General features: G+C 42.6%; 2 protein-coding genes across 2 annotated transcripts in view; one reads left to right on the forward strand and one right to left on the reverse strand.

Annotated features, from left to right (window-relative positions):
* Positions 1–22,369, forward strand: part of LOC127930804 (uncharacterized) — a 300,690-nt gene that overhangs the window by 244,062 nt on the left and 34,259 nt on the right. The window lies entirely within an intron of this gene.
* Positions 613–22,369, reverse strand: part of LOC118370634 (ubiquitin carboxyl-terminal hydrolase 20-like) — a 43,841-nt gene continuing 22,084 nt past the window's right edge. The window contains exons 17-24 of the mRNA XM_052521633.1: positions 20,001–20,181; positions 19,619–19,745; positions 14,050–14,219; positions 13,652–13,733; positions 13,348–13,456; positions 11,901–12,003; positions 10,904–10,972; positions 613–7,334 (exon numbers count right to left, since the gene is read on the reverse strand). Of these exons, the coding sequence (XP_052377593.1) occupies positions 7,177–7,334; positions 10,904–10,972; positions 11,901–12,003; positions 13,348–13,456; positions 13,652–13,733; positions 14,050–14,219; positions 19,619–19,745; positions 20,001–20,181 (999 nt within the window). The 3' untranslated portion in view covers positions 613–7,176. The remainder of the gene's footprint in view (positions 7,335–10,903; positions 10,973–11,900; positions 12,004–13,347; positions 13,457–13,651; positions 13,734–14,049; positions 14,220–19,618; positions 19,746–20,000; positions 20,182–22,369) is intronic.

Below are 22,369 nucleotides of genomic sequence, written 5' to 3' on the forward strand. Positions count from 1 at the left end.
CCATTTTCTAATAATTGCACCAAAAGTTGTTGCCTTCTCACCAAGCTGCTTGCCTATTGTCTTGTAGCCCATCCCAGCCTTGTGCAGGTTTACAATTTTATCCCTCATGTCCTTACACACTCTCTGGTCTTGGCCATTGCGGAGAGGTTGGAGTCTGTTTGAGTGTGTGGACAAGTGTCTTTTATACAGGTAACAAGTTCAAACAGGTGCAGTTAATGCAGGTAATGAGTGGAGAACAGGTGGGCTTCTTAAAGAAAAACTAACAGGTCTGTGAGAGCCGGAATTCTTACTGGTTGGTAGGTGATGAAATACTTATGTCATGCAATAAAATGCAAATTAATTACTTAAAAATCATACAATGTGATTTTCTGTATTTTTGTTTTAGATTCCGTCTCTCACAGTTGAAGTGTACCTATGTTAAAAATTACAGACCTCTACATGCTTTGTAAGTAGGGAAAACCTGCTAAATTGGCAGTGTATCAAATACTTGTTCTCCTCACTGTATACATATTCAAGCCCCTGCCAGTGCAAAAAAAATCTCCTGGTTCTAATTCAACACTGTACTGCGGCTATGTGTGAAAACAAGTGTGAAAATATGAATACACAGGCAAATGAAAGTAGCCTTTTAATCATATAATCATTACATCGGTTTTACAGACACCCATCTGAGTTTGGATGTACCACGAAGACAAACAGCATCATCATTGCTGTGACCATGACAGACACACAAAACAAGTTGATTAATTACTATTATTCTTTTGGATAAAGACAGAGGCGAGTCATTATTTATTATCTCAATTCAATGTCTTAATGTTAAATCATCAACAAGTGAAAACAAAACTCTTACAAGCGAGAGTGTGTGTGTGTGTGTGTGTGTGTGTGTGTGTGTGTGTGTGTGTGTGTGTGTGTGTGTGTGTGTGTGTGTGTGTGAACAACCCAACATAAACACACCAACCAGGAATTCAGAAGTGAGGTGAAGATAAGTATCACATAGTGTTTTTAAAAACGTTGGAATAATACTGCAGCACAAGGATCGTCACTGTAGTCCACTGTCATAACAAATGTACAACGCTTTAGCAACCTATCAGCAGACTTTAATAATAATAACAACAACAACAACAACAACAACAACTCGAAGGTGTCTGAGCACAGACAGGTCTGAGCACAGATAGACAGCCAGAAAAACAGACACTCTTGGAGGTTTCACATCTGTACCAAATTGACAAAAATACAGTACAAAAAAAGTATATATATTATATATCTATTTTAAAAAAGGGGGAAAAAATTACATTATCTTTTTAAAAAACTACATGATTACTCTTTGGACACTGACATACCACTTACCAGCACGGCAGCACAGAATCACTCAGATGTTTTTCAAACCTCTACTTTTAGGTTCAAACACTGTTTGGACCGACGAGACAGCATCCATTACATAGCATTACTACAGTTTGAACACATGTCATTTCACCATTAAAATCAGGGAAATCAGGGGAAGCTCATAATGACGTCACCACTCGCATCATCTCTTGTCAAAGTCCTACCTACCAAAAAAACAACCTCTGTTTTAGCGTGCAGTGTATACATGCACGGTATAAGGGAATTGTACCTTTATGGTGGGAGGGATGAGGGGGATTATAATATTTGACGTTTTAAGTCGTTCAGCAGACACGCTTATCCAGAGCAACACACAGGAGCAATTAAGGGGGAAGTGCCTTGCTCAAGGGCACATTGACAGACTTTTCACTTGGTCAGCTCGGAGATTCGAACCAGAGCCTTCTCGGTTACTGGCCCAGTGCTCTTTACAGCTAGGCTACCTGCCTCCCATATTTTCCAAGCAGAAGGACGAGTGCAGACAGGTGCAGGCTAGTAAACTGGGGGAGTGGTGAATTCTGGGAAATGGAGTTTTGCTGAGCTGAGAAGTACGAGACATCTGAGCAACACTCACTTTAGACGGGTGACCGACACACCTCTTCCACACCTACCCCTCCTGGTGGACGGGATCTGCCCCCTCTCTTTCCTCTCATCCTAGCCTGATATCCTATCCTAAACTGGGGCTGCAGAAACCGGAGGGTTGGTAAGACAGCACAAATAGACCTGGGAACAGTCTATTCTCCTAAGGAATGGAGAGAGAGAGAGACAATAACCTAATCTGCTTGTTCATACGGTATGTAAATTTACACTACTAAGGGTTATTGATGGAATAAGCCTCGATCTGTATGACTTAAATAAATAAATCGACTACGCGATGAGACGCCACGAGTCACTGACAATCTGACAACGTTGCAGTTCTCCTCAGAAAGGGAGTGAAACACTTCAACAAGATCGCAACATTCAACACAGCCTGAACAGCCTTGTTTTTTTTTTTTTTACATCCATCCTCTTCCATCGTCTCGGAGTGACAAACGTGTAGTCACTGAATGTTTGTTGTTTGGGGCCTGCAGCAAAAAAAGATTAGTACAAGTTCACCCGAGTTGTCAAGTAGCAATTAACACTGATGATGTCACGCCCCTCGGCACGCCATTCCCTTCCTCCCTCTGACTCTCGTCTGAGTGCAGGACACCATTAACGATATGACACCACCTACTACAGTAGTACAGCAGCCATTTAGATTTTGATGTCACCAACCTACTGCAACTACCACAATAGCTTAGAAGACATGGTGTCACATAATGTATATTTTCTTACCGAAACATCTTAAGAGTTCAATAAATAACACCTTTTCTACTACACTATGATGATAATTGACCAATATGTCTTCCTGCACAGGTAATAGAATAAGGCGCGTTGCTACATTTTACAAAGTGCTCACAATAAGGCTTCTCTTCACCCAGGTGCCAATCAACCACCTCAGCTCCAGTGAGGGCTAGTGTACAGGGGTACATAGCAGCAGCTAGTGTACAGGGGTACATAGCAGCAGCTAGTGTACAGGGGTACATAGCAGCAGCTAGTGTACAGGGGTACATAGCAGCAGCTAGTGTACAGGGGTACATAGCAGCAGCTAGTGTACAGGGGTACATAGCAGCAGCTAGTGTACAGGGGTACATAGCAGCAGCTAGTGTACAGGGGTACATAGCAGCAGCTAGTGTACAGGGGTACATAGCAGCAGCTAGTGTACAGGGGTACATAGCAGCAGCTAGTGTACAGGGGTACATAGCAGCAGCTAGTGTACAGGGGTACATAGCAGCAGCTAGTGTACAGGGGTACATAGCAGCAGCTAGTGTACAGGGGTACATAGCAGCAGCTAGTGTACAGGGGTACATAGCAGCAGCTAGTGTACAGGGGTACATAGCAGCAGCTAGTGTACAGGGGTACATAGCAGCAGCTAGTGTACAGGGGTACATAGCAGCAGCTAGTGTACAGGGGTACATAGCAGCAGCTAGTGTACAGGGGTGTCAAACACAGACAACCTATAAGGGAAGGAAAGAAAACATTCTTATAAAAAGAGGAAAAAACATCAAGGGAAACGGACTTGAATTTTGTGTATCTGGTGGATTCAGATTCCCCTCCGTCTTAATGTGCCAGACAGATTCCCCTCCGTCTTAATGTGCAAGACAGATTCCCCTCCGTCTTAATGTGCAAGACAGATTCCCCTCCGTCTTAATGTGCCAGACAGATTCCCCTCCGTCTTAATGTGCCAGACAGATTCCCCTCCGTCTTAATGTGCAAGACAGATTCCCCTCCGTCTTAATGTGCAAGACAGATTCCCCTCCGTCTTAATGTGCCAGACAGATTCCCCTCCGTCTTAATGTGCAAGACAGATTCCCCTCCGTCTTAATGTGCCAGACAGATTCCCCTCCGTCTTAATGTGCAAGACAGATTCCCCTCCGTCTTAATGTGCCAGACAGATTCCCCTCCGTCTTAATGTGCCAGACAGATTCCCCTCCGTCTTAATGTGCAAGACAGATTCCCCTCCGTCTTAATGTGCAAGACAGATTCCCCTCCGTCTTAATGTGCAAGACAGATTCCCCTCCGTCTTAATGTGCCAGACAGATTCCCCTCCGTCTTAATGTGCCAGACAGATTCCCCTCCGTCTTAATGTGCCAGACAGATTCCCCTCCGTCTTAATGTGCCAGACAGATTCCCCTCCGTCTTAATGTGCCAGACAGATTCCCCTCCGTCTTAATGTGCAAGACAGATTCCCCTCCGTCTTAATGTGCCAGACAGATTCCCCTCAGTCTTAATGTGCCAGACAGATTCCCCTCCGTCTTAATGTGCAAGACAGATTCCCCTCCGTCTTAATGTGCCAGACAGATTCCCCTCCGTCTTAATGTGCAAGACAGATTCCCCTCCGTCTTAATGTGCCAGACAGATTCCCCTCCGTCTTAATGTGCAAGACAGATTCCCCTCCGTCTTAATGTGCAAGACAGATTCCCCTCCGTCTTAATGTGCCAGACAGATTCCCCTCCGTCTTAATGTGCAAGACAGATTCCCCTCCGTCTTAATGTGCCAGACAGATTCCCCTCCGTCTTAATGTGCAAGACAGATTCCCCTCAGTCTTAATGTGCAAGACAGATTCCCCTCAGTCTTAATGTGCAAGACAGATTCCCCTCCGTCTTAATGTGCCAGACAGATTCCCCTCCGTCTTAATGTGCCAGACAGATTCCCCTCAGTCTTAATGTGCCAGACAGATTCCCTCAGTCTTAATGTGCAAGACAGATTCCCCTCCGTCTTAATGTGCCAGACAGATTCCCCTCCGTCTTAATGTGCAAGACAGATTCCCCTCCGTCTTTAATGTGCAAGACAGATTCCCCTCCGTCTTAATGTGCCAGACAGATTCCCCTCCGTCTTAATGTGCCAGACAGATTCCCCTCCGTCTTAATGTGCAATCTAGTTACAGTATCTGGAATCTCAGGTTGTGCAAACACAGTTGTCCAGAATTCCGTTTATTAACTCCATCAGGTGCATTGCCTTCCTCGTTCTTTTCACATTGAGGCACACCCATTAACCACACATACCCTATCCCGCAATGGAGGAATGTAGTAACTCATGAGAACGACCAGAGCTACGTGAGAACAATGGTACCAGACAGTTAAAGGAGCCAAGAAGTCCAGTACTGAAGTGTTTGGGGAAAATGGTAATGTTTATGCAGCCTCCTCCTTAGACCTGAGTGTGTGTGTGTGTGTGTGTGTGTGTGTGTGTGTGTGTGTGTGTGTGTATATATATATATATACAGTGTCTTGCGAAAGTATTCGGCCCCCTTGAACTTTGCGACCTTTTGCCACATTTCAGGCTTCAAACATAAAGATATAAAACTGTATTTTTTTTGTGAAGAATCAACAACAAGTGGGACACAATCATGTACCAATGATGAAAATTACAGGCCTCTCTCATATTTTTAAGTGGGAGAACTTGCACAATTGGTGGCTGACTAAATACTTTTTGCCTCACTGTACTTCCAAAGATGTGGCAGAATGGCTTAAGGAATAACAAAGTTAAGGCCATCACAAAGCACTGACCTCAATCAAACAGAAAATGTGTGGTCAGAACTGAAAATGTGTGCGCGAGCAAGGAGGCCTACAAACCTGACTCAGTTACACCAGCTGTCAGGAGGAATGGGACAAACCCGAAACGTTTGACCCAAGTTAAACAATTCAAAGGCAATGCTACCAAATACTAATTGAGTGTATGTAAACTTCTGACCCACTGGGAATGTGATGAAAGATATAAAAGCTGAAATGAATCATTCTCTCTACTATTATTCTGACCTCAACTGTGTGTGTGTGTGTGTGTGTGTGTGTATATATATATAGTGTGTATTAGGTGCATGTGTATGGGAAACCGTCAGTGGGAAGCAATAATATATAAAGTGTACAGTGCCTTCATAAAGTATTCATACCCCTTCACTCATTCCACATTTTGTTGTGTTACAGCCTGAATTCTAAATGAAATTCAAAGTAAATAAAATATAATAAATAAATATAAACATCGACACACAATACTCCATAATGACCAAGTGAAAACATGTTTTTAGAAATGTTTATTGAAATTTAAATACAGAAATATCTCATTTACAAAAGTATTCACACCCCTGAGTCAATAAATGTAAGAGTCCATGCAATTTATTATGTGACTTGTTAAGTAATGTGTTGTATTGTATTTTTCCCCCAATTTTTTTTATTTTATTCAGGACAAAAAGTGAATTGGAAAATAAAAAATTGGAATCAAATCAAATTGTATTTATATAGCCCTTCGTACATCAGCTGATATGTCAAAGTGCTGTACAGAAACCCAGCCTAAAACCCCAAACAGCAAACAATGCAGGGGAATCCATTTTAAATTCAAGCTGTAACACAACAAAATGTGAAAGTAGTGAAGGAGTGTGAATACTTTCTGAATGCACTGTGTATGATTGAGTGTGAATACTTTCTGAATACACTGTGTATGATTGAGTGTGCTTGTTTGTATGTGTGCTTACCTGTATTTCGTTGTGGCAGAATCAGAATTCTTTAGGTAACATTGATAAATAAGATGTTTTATCAATGTTCATAAGTATGCTTATGTGGGAAAAGTGACTTGGGCCCCAGAGAGGGGTGAGGTGAGGCTTGTCTTCTTATGGGAACGTGTCTATAACTATTATGTCCCCTCTGAAGTTAACCTTATCTTGATTTAGTGTATGAACTAAGAGGCTCCCTGTCTCTGTGATCTCTCTGATCTTGTCCAGGAGGGGGTGTATTTGAGACGGGAGTATCTAGAATTGACAATTGATATATGCCATTGGATAAGGTAATGGTTTGGTACTATGTTGTACCAAGAGCGAGATAAGAACTTTGTTTAGGAGAGTAAACTGAACGATAATTTATATCTAATGATGTCTGGCTATGGGATACTCCTCTCTCAAGTCAAGTCTTCCTTTGTAATGTTATTCATAATGTGAGTTGAGATGGGTGTGTCTCGGCTATAAATGATACTAAGAATTGTTTTGTAAGGACTCTCAGAGAATTCATTTATAGACACTGAATTGATCTGAGAGTCACAGGGCTTATGGTGAAGCTCATATAATTAAATATGGACTTTATGATAAAACTCTGACTTGTGTGTGGTTTGCTCTCTCATTATTTGGTAAATACAGGAAATTATCACGACGGTCTGTAAACACGTGTGTATTAGGTGCTTGTATGTGTGTGTGTGTGTGTGTGTGTGTGTGTGTGTGTGTGTGCTGTGACTCACCATTTCTCAGAGTGCCCTGGTCTCTGCCTCGATCTTCCGCTCTCCATGCAGGCTGTCTGTGTTGGTGGCCGGCACCGTCTGTCTCACTGCGATCTCAGGCCCTCCACTATAGATACAGAGGAGATACTGCCACGTCTCCTCTGAGATCTGACCATAGTCAGCCCCTAGGAACACACACCAAGGCGTGTTAACACACTGAGTATATCAAAACATTAGGAACACCAAGGCGTGTTAACATACTGAGTATATCAAAACATTAGGAGCACCAAGGCATGTTAACATACTGAGTATATCAAAACATTAGGAACACCAAGGCGTGTTAACATACTGAGTATATCAAAACATTAGGAACACCAAGGCGTGTTAACATACTGAGTATATCAAAACATTAGGAACACCAAGGCGTGTTAACATACTGAGTATATCAAAACATTAGGAACACACACCAAGGCGTGTTAACACACTGAGTATATCAAAACATTAGGAACACCAAGGCGTGTTAACACACTGAGTATATCAAAACATTAGGAGCACCAAGGCGTGTTAACATACTGAGTATATCAAAACATTAGGAGCACCAAGGCGTGTTAACATACTGAGTATATCAAAACATTAGGAACACACACCAAGGCGTGTTAACACACTGAGTATATCAAAACATTAGGAACACACACCAAGGCGTGTTAACACACTGAGTATATCAAAACATTAGGAACACCAAGGCGTGTTAACACACTGAGTATATCAAAACATTAGGAACACCAAGGCATGTTAACATACTGAGTATATCAAAACATTAGGAACACCAAGGCATGTTAACATACTGAGTATATCAAAACATTAGGAACACCAAGGCGTGTTAACATACTGAGTATATCAAAACATTAGGAACACACACCAAGGCGTGTTAACACACTGAGTATATCAAAACATTAGGAACACACACCAAGGCGTGTTAACATACTGAGTATATCAAAACATTAGGAACACCAAGGCGTGTTAACACACTGAGTATATCAAAACATTAGGAACACCAAGGCGTGTTAACATACTGAGTATATCAAAACATTAGGAGCACCAAGGCATGTTAACATACTGAGTATATCAAAACATTAGGAACACCAAGGCGTGTTAACATACTGAGTATATCAAAACATTAGGAACACCAAGACGTGTTAACATACTGAGTATATCAAAACATTAGGAACACCAAGGCGTGTTAACACATTGAGTATATCAAAACATTAGGAACACCAAGGCGTGTTAACACACTGAGTATATCAAAACATTAGGAGCACCAAGGCGTGTTAACATACTGAGTATATCAAAACATTAGGAACACCAAGGCGTGTTAACACACTGAGTATATCAAAACATTAGGAACACCAAGGCGTGTTAACATACTGAGTATATCAAAACATTAGGAACACACACCAAGGCGTGTTAACATACTGAGTATATCAAAACATTAGGAACACCAAGGCGTGTTAACACACTGAGTATATCAAACATTAGGAGCACACACCAAGGCGTGTTAACATACTGAGTATATCAAAACATTAGGAACACCAAGGCGTGTTAACATACTGAGTATATCAAAACATTAGGAACACACACCAAGGCGTGTTAACATACTGAGTATATCAAAACATTAGGAACACACACCAAGGCGTGTTAACATACTGAGTATATCAAAACATTAGGAGCACACACCAAGGCGTGTTAACACACTGAGTATATCAAACACTAGGAACACACACCAAGACGTGTTAACACATTGAGTATATCAAAACATTAGGAACACCAAGACGTGTTAACATACTGAGTATATCAAAACATTAGGAACACACACAAGGCGTGTTAACACATTGAGTATATCAAAACATTAGGAACACCAAGACGTGTTAACATACTGAGTATATCAAAACATTAGGAGCACCAAGGCGTGTTAACACACTGAGTATATCAAAACATTAGGAACACCAAGGCGTGTTAACACACTGAGTATATCAAACATTAGGAGCACACACCAAGGCGTGTTAACATACTGAGTATATCAAAACATTAGGAACACCAAGGCGTGTTAACATACTGAGTATATCAAAACATTAGGAACACCAAGGCGTGTTAACACACTGAGTATATCAAAACATTAGGAGCACCAAGGATCATATGGTCATTTAGCTATTTGATATACAGTGTATTCGGGAAAGTATTCAGACCCCTTGACTTTTTCCAATTTGTTTTATGTTACAGCCTTACTCTAAAATGTATTTTTTTTAAAAGAGTTGTATCCCCTCAATTTACACACAATACTCCATAACGACGAAGTGAAAACAGGTTTAGAAATTTTTGCCAAAAAAATAAATGAACAAATATATGAAATACCTTATTTACATAAATATTCAAAACCTTTGCTATGAGACTCGAAATTTAGCTCAGGTGCATCCAGATTCCACTGATCTTTCTTAAGATGTTTCTACAACATGATTGGAGTCCACCTGTGGCAATTGATTGGACATGATTTGGAAAGGCACACACCTGTCTATCTATATAAGGTCCCACAGTTGACAGTGCATGTCAGAGCAAAAACCAAGCCATGAGGTCAAAGGAATTGTCCGTAGAGCTCTGAGACAGGATTGTGTCGAGGAACAAATCTGGGGAAGGGTACCAAAACATTTCTGCAGCATTGAAGGTCTCTAAGAACACAGTGGTCTCCATCATTCTGAAATGGAAGAAATTTGGAACAACCAAGACTCTTCCTAGAGCTGGCCACCTGGCCAAACTAAGCAATCGGGGGAGAAGGGCCTTTGTCGGGGAGGTGACCAAGAACCCAGTGGTCACTTTGACAGAGCTCTAGAGTTCCTCTGTGGAGAGGAGAGAACCTTCCAGAAGGACAACCATCTCTGCAGGACTCCACCAATCAAGCCTTTATGGTAGAGTGGCCAGAAGGAAGACACTCCTCAGTGAAAGGCACATGACAGCCCACATTGAGTTTGCCAAAAGGACTCTGACCATGAGAAACAAGATTCTCTGGTCTGATGAAACCAAGATTGAACTCTTTGGCATGAATGCCAAGGGTCACGTTTGGAGGAAACTTGGTACTATCACTACGGTGAAGCATGGTGGTGATGGCAGCATCAAGCTGTAGGGATGTTTTTCAGAGGCAGGAACTGGGAGACAGGTCAGGATCGAGGGAAAGATGAACGAAGCAAAGTACAGTGAGATCCTTGGTGAAAACCTGCTCCAGATGGCTCAGGATCTCAGACTGGGTTCACCTTCCAACAAGAAAACAACACTAAGCACACAGCCAAGACAAAACAGGAGTGGCTTTGGAAACAAGTCTCAATGTCCTTGAGTGGCCCAGCCAGAGCCCAGACTTGAACCTGAACGAAAAACTCTGGAGAGACCTGAAAACCGTCTCAAGGCTTAAAAATCCTTCTTTATCCTGTCTCCTCCCATTCATCTACACCGATTGAAGTGGATTTAACTTAACAAGTGACATCAATAAGCGATCATAGCTTTTGCCTGGATTCACCTGGTCAGTCTGTCAAGGAAAGAGTAGGTGTTCCTAATGTTTTGTACACTCTGTGTGTACAGACGTGCGCGCGCACACACACACACACAAACACACACACACACGGTGTATTCCAATACAGACAGGAGGGCACGCACCCACAGACCGACCAACCAACCCACACAATGTGAATATGTATGAGAATACACTGCTTACCTTGCTTGAGCTGTACGTGTCCCCCTTTCATGACACCGATCTTACTGTTGTCAATAGGACCAGGGGGCTCTGAGAAAACAATGACCGACATAAACACCAACAAAAGCTTTCGTGTTGTTACTGAGGAACAGACCGTATTTATTCATCTGTAGCTCAGTTGGTAGAGCATGGCGCTTGTAACGCCAGGATAGTGGGTTGATTCCCGGGACAACCCATACGTAAAGTGGGTTGATTCCCGGGACAACCCTTACGTAAAGTGGGTTGATTCCCGGGACAACCCATACGTAAAGTGGGTTGATTCCCGGGACAACCCATACGTAAAGTGGGTTGATTCCCGGGACAACCCATACGTAAAGTGGGTTGATTCCCGGGACAACCCTTACGTAAAGTGGGTTGATTCCCGGGACAACCCATACGTAAAGTGTGTTGATTCCCGGGACAACCCATACGTAAAGTGGGTTGATTCCCGGGACAACCCATACGTAAAGTGGGTTGATTCCCGGGACAACCCATACGTAAAGTGGGTTGATTCCCGGGACAACCCATACGTAAAGTGGGTTGATTCCCGGGACAACCCATACGTAAAGTGGGTTGATTCCCGGGACAACCCATACGTAAAGTGGGTTGATTCCCGGGACAACCCATACGTAAAGTGGGTTGATTCCCGGGACAACCCATACGTAAAGTGGGTTGATTCCCGGGACAACCCATACGTAAAGTGGGTTGATTCCCGGGACAACCCATACGTAAAGTGGGTTGATTCCCGGGACAACCCATACGTAAAGTGGGTTGATTCCTGGGACAACCCATACGTAAAGTGTGTGCACGCATGTCTAAGTCGCTTTGGACAAAAGCATCTGCTAAATAGCATATATTATTATTACATATCTGGTCTGCACAAAGGATACAATATGATAAGGATGGTGTACTGAGGTAATTCAACTCTTAGCTTCTGTTGGTACTATAATGCCTGGTATCTATTCTCATAGAATCCTACCATTGTCTTTGCCCTTGACAAAGCTCTCCCACTCTCTGAACCACTGCATACTGATACACAGGATGACTGTAGGAGCCTCCTCCGCTTGGAACTCTTTATTCAACTGGAGAGACCGAGAGAGGGCACAAACACACAGGGATTTTTCTACCATTGAAATCCTTGGGCGGGCCGCTTAACTAAACCGTAAAAAAAAAAAAATGAAATGGAAAATGCTTTGTGTGAACTTAAACGGCTAAACAACATAACATATTTAGAAAATATTAATGGATCTATATATATTTTTTTTTAGAATATAATCTTCGAGAACTAACAATCACCAAAATAAAAGCTAGACAGTCAGGGAGAATTGAAAACTCCAAAAACAATGAACTTATCTGTACAGATTTAGTTATTATGTTTGAGCAAAAGAACAAAGCAATAGCCATGGAAAATGCATATAATTGCAGGAAAATAGCTTTAAAACTGCAACATTTTCTCTCAGCTCCATGGCAGAATGTGTACACTGAACCAAAATATAAACGCAACATGTAAATTCTTGGTCCCATATTTCAAGAGCTGAAATAAAATATCCCAGAAATGTTCTATAGGCACAAAAAAACGTATTTCTCTCAAATCAGATTATATCCCTGTTAGTGAGCGTTTCTCCTTTGCCAAGATAATCCATCCACCTGACAGGTGTGGCATATCAAGAAGCTGATTAAACAGCATGATCATTACACAGGTGCACCTTGTATTGCGAACAATAAAATGTGCCGTTTTGTCACACAACACAATGCCACAGATGTCTCAAGTTTCGAGGGAGCGTTGCAATTGGCATGCTGACTGCAGGAATGTACACCAGAGAATTTAATGTTCATTTCTCTACCAATGTCATTTTAGAGAATTTGGCAGTACGTCCAACCGGCCTCACAACCACAGACCATGAGTAACCACGCCAGCCCAGGACCTCCACATCAAGCTTCTTCACCTGCGCGATTGTCTGAAACCTCCAGCCTCCCAGAAAGCTGATGAAACTGAGGAATATTTCTGTCTGTCATAAAGCCCTATTGTGAGGAAAAACTAATTCTGATTGGCTGAGCTGGCTCCCCAGTGGGTGGGCCTATGCCCTCCCAGTCCCACCCATGGCTGCACCCCTGCCCAGTCATGTGACATCCATAGACTACAGCCTTATAAATACATTTCAATGGACTGATTTCCTTATATGAACTGTAACTCAGTAAAATCGTTGAAATTGTTGCATGTTGCGTTTATATTTTTGTTCAGTACAGAATTGCAGGAAATGTGCTTTAAAACTGCAAAAAAAAAATGGAATACCAAAATGTTTATACACTGCAAGATGGGGGGGCCTCTAAAATGTTCTCTCAAATTCAGCCACACTGACCGTGCCATGCCAACCACTTAAGCCCCTTTTTGATGCAGAAAAAAACAGACACACGACACCTCTTACCCTGATAAAGGTGTCTATTTCCACCTTCCTGCGTTTGGCCAAAGCCTCTAACTCCACCTGGCAGATGGCACACACGTACAAGTGGTTCACTGCTGGACCTCCTCCAAAACTGGGAGACAGATATACAGTCTGTTAGAGAGACAGTCTGATGAAAAGACAGACAGGTGGGCAGGAAGACAGTCGGACAGAAAAGAGAGAATTTATAGACCATTGAACTCCTTCACCATGTCAGTCCGTCAGACAGAAAGGAAGATAAAAAGTTTGACAGCCAGTCAGACAGACTGAGGAGCGAGATTCATCTGACCTGTTGTACAGGTACTCCCACACGTTCTGCGGCAGGATCACCACCAGGTCGTCGATGTAGTGGTACTTATTGGGCGGGATCCCTGGACAAAACACAAGTAGCAGATTAGTTCAATTGGAGTTGAAAGTGGTTGTGCTTGGGATCTAAAGGTGGGGTTAGCGAGGACAGAAATAGAATACCTTGAACAGGAAAGGCCTTAAGACCAGATGGACAGAGTTTGCACTTTTGGGACTACTCAGTACTCTACTGCTTCCACTGCGCCAGGAAGCTCAATCAAGTGCAGCTTAAAGTATTTGAAAGAAAACGAGTACTACTTGAAGTGAGCCCAGTTCTTATATGGATTGAGTGTGGTTGATGCTTAGGATGGGTTGTGGTGGTAGGTCCAGTACAGTACTGACCTCCGTGCTGGCAGAGGAAGGTGTGGTTGCTGATGGGCCCTGGCTCAGTGAAAGTGTTGAACTTGTTCAGCCACTCTCTGGAGATGTAGAACTGCAGCAGGCTTGGCTCCTTCATGCTAGCTAAATCCACCACCTTCTGCCTCTCCCTCACCGACTCCTCACTGCTCTTCCTGTGGACAAACACATACACACACACACACACACACACACACACACACACACACACACACACGGATTACAGGCAACATCCGCACTGAGCTAAAGGGCAGAGCTGCCGCTTTCAAGGAGCGAGAATCTTATAAGAAGTCCCGCTATGCCCTCTGACGAACCATCAAACAGGCAAAGCGTCAATACAGGACTAAGATCGAATCGTACTACACCGGTTCTGACGATCGTCGGATGTGGCAGGGCCTGCAAACAAAGACAGACTACAAAGGGAAGCACAGCCGCAAGCTACCCAGTGACACAAGCCTACAAGGCGAGCTAAATTACTTCTATTCTCGCTTCGAGGCAAGTAACACTGAAACATGCATGAGAGCACCAGCTGTTCCCGGACAACTGTGTGATCACCGTCTCCGTAGCCGATGTGAGTAAGACCTTCAAACAGATTAACATTCACAAGGCCGCAAGGCCAGATGGATTACCAGGACGTGTACTCTGAGCATGCGCTGACCAACTGGCAAGTGTCTTCATAGACATTTTCAATCTCTCCCTGTCTGAGTCTGTAATACCAACATGTTTCAAACAGACCACCATAGTGCCTGCGCCCAAGAACACTAAGGTAACCTGCCTAAATTACTACAGACCCGTAGCACTCACATCTGTAGCCATGAAGTGCTTTGAAAGGCTGGTTATGGCTCACATCAACACCGTCATCCCGGACACCATAGACCCACTCCAATATGCATACCGCCCAAACAGATCCACAGATGATGCAATCTCTATAGCACTCCACACTGTCCTTTCCCACCTGGACAAAAGGACCACCTATGTGAGAATGCTATTCATTGACCACAACTCAGAGTTCAACACCATAGTGCCCTCAAAGCTCATCACTAAGCTAAGGACTCTGGGACTAAACACCTCCCTCTGCAACTGGACTCTGGGACTAAACACCTCCCTCTGCAACTGGACTCTGGGACTAAACACCTCCCTCTGCAACTGGATCCTGAACTACCTGATGGGCCTCCCCCAGGTGGTAAGAGTAGGTAACAACACATCCGCCACACTGATCCTAAACATGGGGGCCCCTCAGTGGTGCATTCTCAGTCCCCTCCTGTACTCCCTGTTCACTCCGGACTGCATGGCCAGGTACGACTCCAACACCATCATTAAGTTTGCTGATGACAACAGTGGTAGGCCTGATCACCGACAACGACGAGACAGCCTATAGGGAGGTGGTCAGAGACCTGGCCGTGTGGTGCCAGGACAACAACCTCTCTCTCAACGTGATCAAAACAAAGGATTTGATTGTGGACTACAGGAAATGGAGGACCGAGCATGCCCCCCATTCCCATCGACAGGGCTGTAGCGGAGCACGTTGAGAGCTTCAAGTTCCTTGGTGTCCACATCAACAAACTAACATGGTCCAAGCATGACAAGACAGATATGCAGAGGGCACATTTACATTTACATTTAAGTCATTTAGCAGACGCTCTTATCCAGAGCGACTTACTACAAAACCTATTCCCCTCCAGGAGAAAAATATTTGCCATGGATCCTCAGATCCTCAAAAAGTTCTACAGCTGCAACATTGAGAGCACTGGTTGCATCACTACCTGGTATGGCAACTGCTCGGCCTCTGACCGCAAGGCACTACAGAGGGCAGTGCGTACGGCCCAGTACATCACCGGGGCCAAGCTTCCTGCCATCCAGGATCTCTATACCAGGCGGTGTCAAAGGAAGGCCCTAAAAATGGTCAAAGTCTAGGTCCAAAAGGATTCTCAACAGCTTCTACCCCGAAGCCAAAAGACTCCTGAACAGCTAATGGCTACCCAGACTATTTGCAATGCCCCCCCATTTATGCTGCTGCTACACTCTGTTTATTATCTATAATCGCTTTAATAACTCTACCGACAGTGGTTCCTCCTTTAAAAGTTGCGTCATACTGCGCCACACCTTGCTGCGGCACATCATTCTGTGGCACACCATTTCATTCTCAGACATTTCTTCAGTTACTGCAAGTTATTGCTAGTTTGATATCGCATCTTTGAGAAGCATTAGATATTAGCATTACCAGAGAATTTAAAAAATTTTTTTTTTGTAATAACATAGTTTATTGGATTGATTTTAAGACATTTTGCTTAATTAATTTGATTCGAGTTTCTATTCAGAGAAAAAAATTCCGTTAGGATGGAATGGAAAATATGGCGATTGTTCAACATGATGGTTGGAAGTAGGCTACAGGTTTGGCTTGTTCAATGTGACAGTCGGGCTACAGGATTGGCTTGTTCAATGTGACAGTCGGGCTACAGGATTGTTCAATGTGACAGTCGGGCTACAGGATTGGCTTGTTCAATGTGACAGTCGGGCTACAGGATTGTTCAATGTGACAGTCGGGCTACAGGATTGGCTTGTTCAATGTGACAGTCGGGCTACAGGATTGGCTTGTTCAATGTGACAGTCGGGCTACAGGATTGTTCAATGTGACAGTCGGGCTACAGGATTGGCTTGTTCAATGTGACAGTCGGGCTACAGGATTGGCTTGTTCAATGTGACAGTCGGGCTACAGGATTGTTCAATGTGACAGTCGGGCTACAGGATTGGCTTGTTCAATGTGACAGTCGGGCTACAGGATTGGAGGATTCTAAATGCTTTACCTTTCAAGAGACAACTTTGTTCCAATATTTCTGTAAATCAGTGATATTTATTCCCATAGTAATTCATTAAGGATCCATAACTAAATCAACATCTGCATTTTGAAAGAGTCCCATGTTAACTACAGTATGTATTGTAGACTGCAACGTAGCCTAATAAACAAATAAACACATTTCGTAAATAAAATGATTTAAAAAAATCATTGCTTGCTTCCAACTTCAACATGCTCTTTAAATAAATAAGACCTACACCATTTTTAACATATGTAATGATGTAACTCTCCGCCAATAATTACGTTTAGAGGACGATATATTAATATTTAAGGGGCATTTTCCATTAGGATCTGTGGGAATATCTAAGGGGCTTTTATATCATTCTAAATGAATGAATAATAATAATCGCTTTGTTTAAAAAGCCATTTTGGAGATTCTTGAACATGGGGTGAGACATTCTCACTAATTTGTAAATAAAGCCAGTTATTTAGAAGGATTTATTTCTGGAGAAACCTAACGTGATTATTTAGCAGACATCACTTGCTTATATTCAATCAACACATAACTTAAAAACTTAAACTTAAAAATATCATGGAATATTTGAACATTTTTGTTTCTCCATGCTCGTCTCAGAGCAGCGCGAAACAGTGCTGAAATAGACGGCCACAGGCAAACTGTAATCTGCGGGCATCACGACTCGGTAAGAAATGTATGACACACACACACGCACACACACACACACACACACACACACACACACACACACACACACACACACACACACACACACACACACACACACACACACACACACACACACACACACATATATATTATTCTCAGAACATTAACCTAGTGTTTGCTTGTTTTGTACTGTTCTGAAGTTTCGACCGAATGATTTGTCTGACAAACAAAGAACTTTGCTTCCTGCAGGCCCAGTCATGGATCAAAGCTGGCGAGACATTCAATAACGTCATCTTCACAGACTAATCAACTGTGGCCCTTGAGCAACTTGCTCAAAATTGCTACAGAAAAAAAGAAAGAAGATCAAGATCAAGAAGATTAACGAAAGCATAAAGATGTTGATGAAGAAATGCTGTTGAGTTAGAAATGTAACACTCTAGAGTACTAAAGCATCGAATATATTGCAAGTTGAGGGATTTTCATAACAGTAGCCAGCCAGGCTGTTAAAAGTCTACTGTCCTGCTAATAAGAATAATTTGCATGATGGGCCACATTCTTTATTGTAACCACAATGTCACACATCATTTGTATCTACCTTCCCAATTACTTTTAGAGTTTGGGAATTCCCAATGTGCTCTTTCTTTTTAGTTACATTGTTTTATTTCGAAAGTGCAGACTGTTTTCTTTAAATGATTGTTTTATGTAGGATGCTACATTTTTGACCAGTTGCAATTGTAAAGTAGGCCTAAACAAATCCTACTTCTATTAGGCTGTTAAGCTTCATAGCCTACCTAGTTATGTTATATAGGTCCAGGCTCTTTTTAGACTTTTTTAATTTTACCCTTTATTTTTGTCAGGCAAGTCAGTTAAGAACATATTCTTATTTTCAATGACGGCCTGGTAACAGCCGGTTAAGCCTGTTCAGGGGCAGAAACCCGACAGATTTGTACCTTGTCAGCTCTTTTGAACTCGCAACCTTCCGGTTACTAGTCAACGCTCTAACCACTAGCCACACGCTGCCGCCCTGAAGAAATAGACTCCAATTAAGCCCTCTTGTTGTTTGTCAAGTCAAATTCAAAATTGAAAAGGTACTCGCACATCTGAGCTATCTTTTTTTTGCAAGTGCACGGCAACAGCCGGATAAGATGAGGAAAAAGAAGAAGAAACCCGCACACTTGATCATGTCACTGATCTTCAATAAGCTTTACGTATCGGCCTCACGGCTTTAGCACCCTTATGTAGAAACTAGCCACACCCACATCCGTTCCACGCACAAAGAGCTACCAATTATAACCATATGCATTTCATAAATATTCAAATAAAGCGTATTAATAAACACGTCTGTAAAACCACAATGAGGACATCGGTCTACTACACCTGTTGAATTCGGTGCATGTGACATGATCTGGTATGGATGGTTTCATCATTACCGTCCAAATGCATTGTATGCAACCGGCAATACACACGTATCCTTCTTGGACCGGTTTGTACCCAAAACATTCTCCATTCAGGCTGCAAAGGCGTCGATTTCCTCTTTAACTAGATCGAATAGCGAGAAGGCAGAAGAAGAAAAAAAACTGTGAAAGTACTTTCTTTAAGAAACACCATGTTCCACCACCAGGCTAGTGGCTAATGCTACTTCCTGATGTTGCGCCCTGTGTTCAGACAGGGGTAAACAACAGAATGCTGCAACCTGATTGGCTGAACGCGATACGCAACATTCGTGACTAGCATTCCTAGCCACTTTAGCATGGTGGCGGAATATGGTGTTTCATAAAGAAAGTATGCATATTTTCCCTGTTTTTTTAACCACCTTCAACCATTCAATCTAGTTGAGGAAATTGACGCCTTTGCAGCCTGAATGGTTCATGTTTTAGGTATGAACCAGTCCACAGGGGATAGGAGTGGATTGATGGCTGCATACAATGCATTTGTAAGGTAAGATGGAAAAGACTCAAATCGCCATCTGCCTGCGTGTATGCACAGACACAGGCCCACACAAGCACATGTGTATACACACACACAAAATCAAAAACATTTAAAGTGTTCTAACATGATGAAGGTTGAAGTCTCACCTGTAGAAGAGCACATAGGCCTCAGCATTCTGCACCACAGTCTCATGGACCTCCGTTACATACTGGTCATCAAACTCGTACCACTGACCGTTAATCACGTTCTGACAGTACGCTATGTAGTGACCACCTAGGAGTGAGGGGAAGAGAGAGAGAGAGAGAGAAAATAGGAGGAGAAAGACAGAGGAAGAGAGAAGAGAGAGGGGGGAGGCAGTGGAAAAAGAGGTTGATTAATGAAATTGCAGAAATGTAGATAGTAAGCTATGAAGAAAACACCCGACACACTAAGAATGAATGAATCACAACCAATATCAGCCAAACAAACATGTCAAAAATAGCTGGAGGGAGGTCTTTAATGTTAGTAATTCAGTCAGGGGTCACCCACTGCCTGCGGTGCCATGGTGACAGATAACGGACAGCAGGCCATAGGTGGTGATCTGGGAGGGGCTGTCCTTGGCCAGGAAAGGTCGGAGTTCGAGGCCCTCCAATGGGAAGGCCACGTGGCTGTTGATCTTGAAGGAGTACATCACCTCGTGGCGAAAACGTTTCAGGTGGATGCACAGGATCTGAACACAGAATTTTCATTATGACAAATTTTCTTACAGGAAATATATAAGGTGGTTCCATTTGATTTCAATCACTTTTTTGACTGCACCCCTTTTGATTTGAATAAAACCTTCCATAGATAATTGCTCAGAAAGTGACTTTTTGGAACTGATCAAATGTACTAAAATTGAAATTTCTACTTTGGGAAAGTACCACAAATATGATTGGAGGTTTACACATCAGAGAATGTTGACTTGAGTGGGAATATCAGTTGTTTTAAATGACACTGCCAATCTTCCATAGGAAACCTATTGAAACCATAGATATATAGATAATAGAATAGTCAATCTTCCATAGGAAACCTATTGAAACCATAGATATATAGATAATAGAATAGACAGTCCCATTTAAAGAACCACTGAACATGCCGATTGGCACGTGTGTTATTCTGTTGCTCATAAGAAAAACTAGACTTCAGTCTGGTAGGTGTGTTTTCTAACCGATTCAGCGTTTGGTTAAAGATGTTCATCCCCATGAGACACTGTAGACACGGAAGGCTATTTCACTTTCTCAAAATCCCCAGAATGAATCTCAGAACAAATTAATTACAGATTTCTTGAGTTTACGTTTTGGCCGAGGATGTGTTAGTTGCGCAATTTTACTTTAACCAAGGGTGTTTGGTGCAGTATTTCTCCAGTAAAAAGAAAAGTACAGTGTGTTGTCTTGTGTAAAAAAAAAGTTGGAAATGCTGGGCAGGTCTGTCTCACTGTCTACGCGATTGGATCGAGAGCAATCACAGCAGCTGTTCACCCCCATGTTAGTGGGCAAATGGACATTGTCAAATCAAAACTCAACCTTATTTTACCCGTTGTGATGCACAGATGTTTTAGACCAGTTTTAGACCAGACGGACTGTGACCAAAAGGATTCTGTTTATGCTTTGTAGTACGTTTTGACACTAGAATAACGGTTCCCGACTCATATCGATGCCATGATGGGATTAGTTGGTTTTTAAAGGCAGTCGCTCTTTAAGTTGATATTCAATAGTGGTGGACCGGCAGCAATCTTTGTGGTAGTAATTGGAAGTTTAAAAATTATATTCTATTTAAAATATCAAATTGTGTACCAGCAATTTCTTCTTCTTTTTTACCCCTTTTTCCTCCCCAACTCAGACTGAGGAGACCCACGCGTCCTCCGAAACACGACTCAACCAAACCGCTTCTTGACACAATGCCCGCTGAACCGGAAAGTAGGGGAAACACCATACACCTGGTGACTGTGTCAGTGTGCGTGTGCCCGGCCCGAGTCGCTAGAGCGCAATGGGACAAAGTACATTCCTGCCGGCCAAGCCCTCCCCTAACGACGCTCGGCCAATTGTGAGCCGCCCCATGGGTCTCCCGGTCGCAGCCGGCTACGCCAGAGCCTGGACTAGAACCAGGATCTCCAGTGGCACAGCTAGAAACTGCAATGCAGTGCCTTAAGACCACTGCGCCACTCGGGAGGCCTTACTTTCTATGATTGAAATGACATCCACCCTCTATTGAAGTATGCTGTGTCTCAACCGATGGCGGGCACAACACAAACACCTCAGATTATGTAAATTAGGGTCTAAATTACAAAAGATACAAAAATTAAAGAGTTGATGCATTTTTTGACAATTTATGTTAAAAGGTCAAAAAAGTAAATCATTTGTATTAACCGACAAACTACAGACTGGGGTCATTTTGATATACTGTATAAAAACCTGCTAATGGTATACAAAGTCTGCCAATGGTATAAATACTTAACAGAACTGCAATACATAACTCTACACAGAAAGCTGTAACAGTGTGAATTCCCCAATAAGTAGTTAAAATAAAAATAATAATAATATAATATAAAAATAATAAAAATAAATAAATCCATTGTTTCATGTCAGATGACGTCACTCCTACATGACGCTCGTCACTCAACCGATCAATCTTGTAGGACTCATCTCTAAAAATCAAGATTTTCCTCATCCGCCTAACATTACTTCCCAATTCTGAAAATCCCTCTGCTCACAGTAGCTATGATGTACTGGCTACTACGACAAATCATGCACGCTGGATATGCTGATAAAACTTTCTCCAGCTAGCAGCCGAGCGCTTTTTTGAATGGCCGTATGGTAGCTAGTTTGACAGCTTGTTGATGAAGTTGTACGACACCAAAGTTATGGGACTGTTCTCCG

The sequence above is a fragment of the Oncorhynchus keta genome, chromosome 6, assembly GCF_023373465.1.
Source record: "Oncorhynchus keta strain PuntledgeMale-10-30-2019 chromosome 6, Oket_V2, whole genome shotgun sequence".
Taxonomy (NCBI): domain Eukaryota; kingdom Metazoa; phylum Chordata; class Actinopteri; order Salmoniformes; family Salmonidae; genus Oncorhynchus; species Oncorhynchus keta.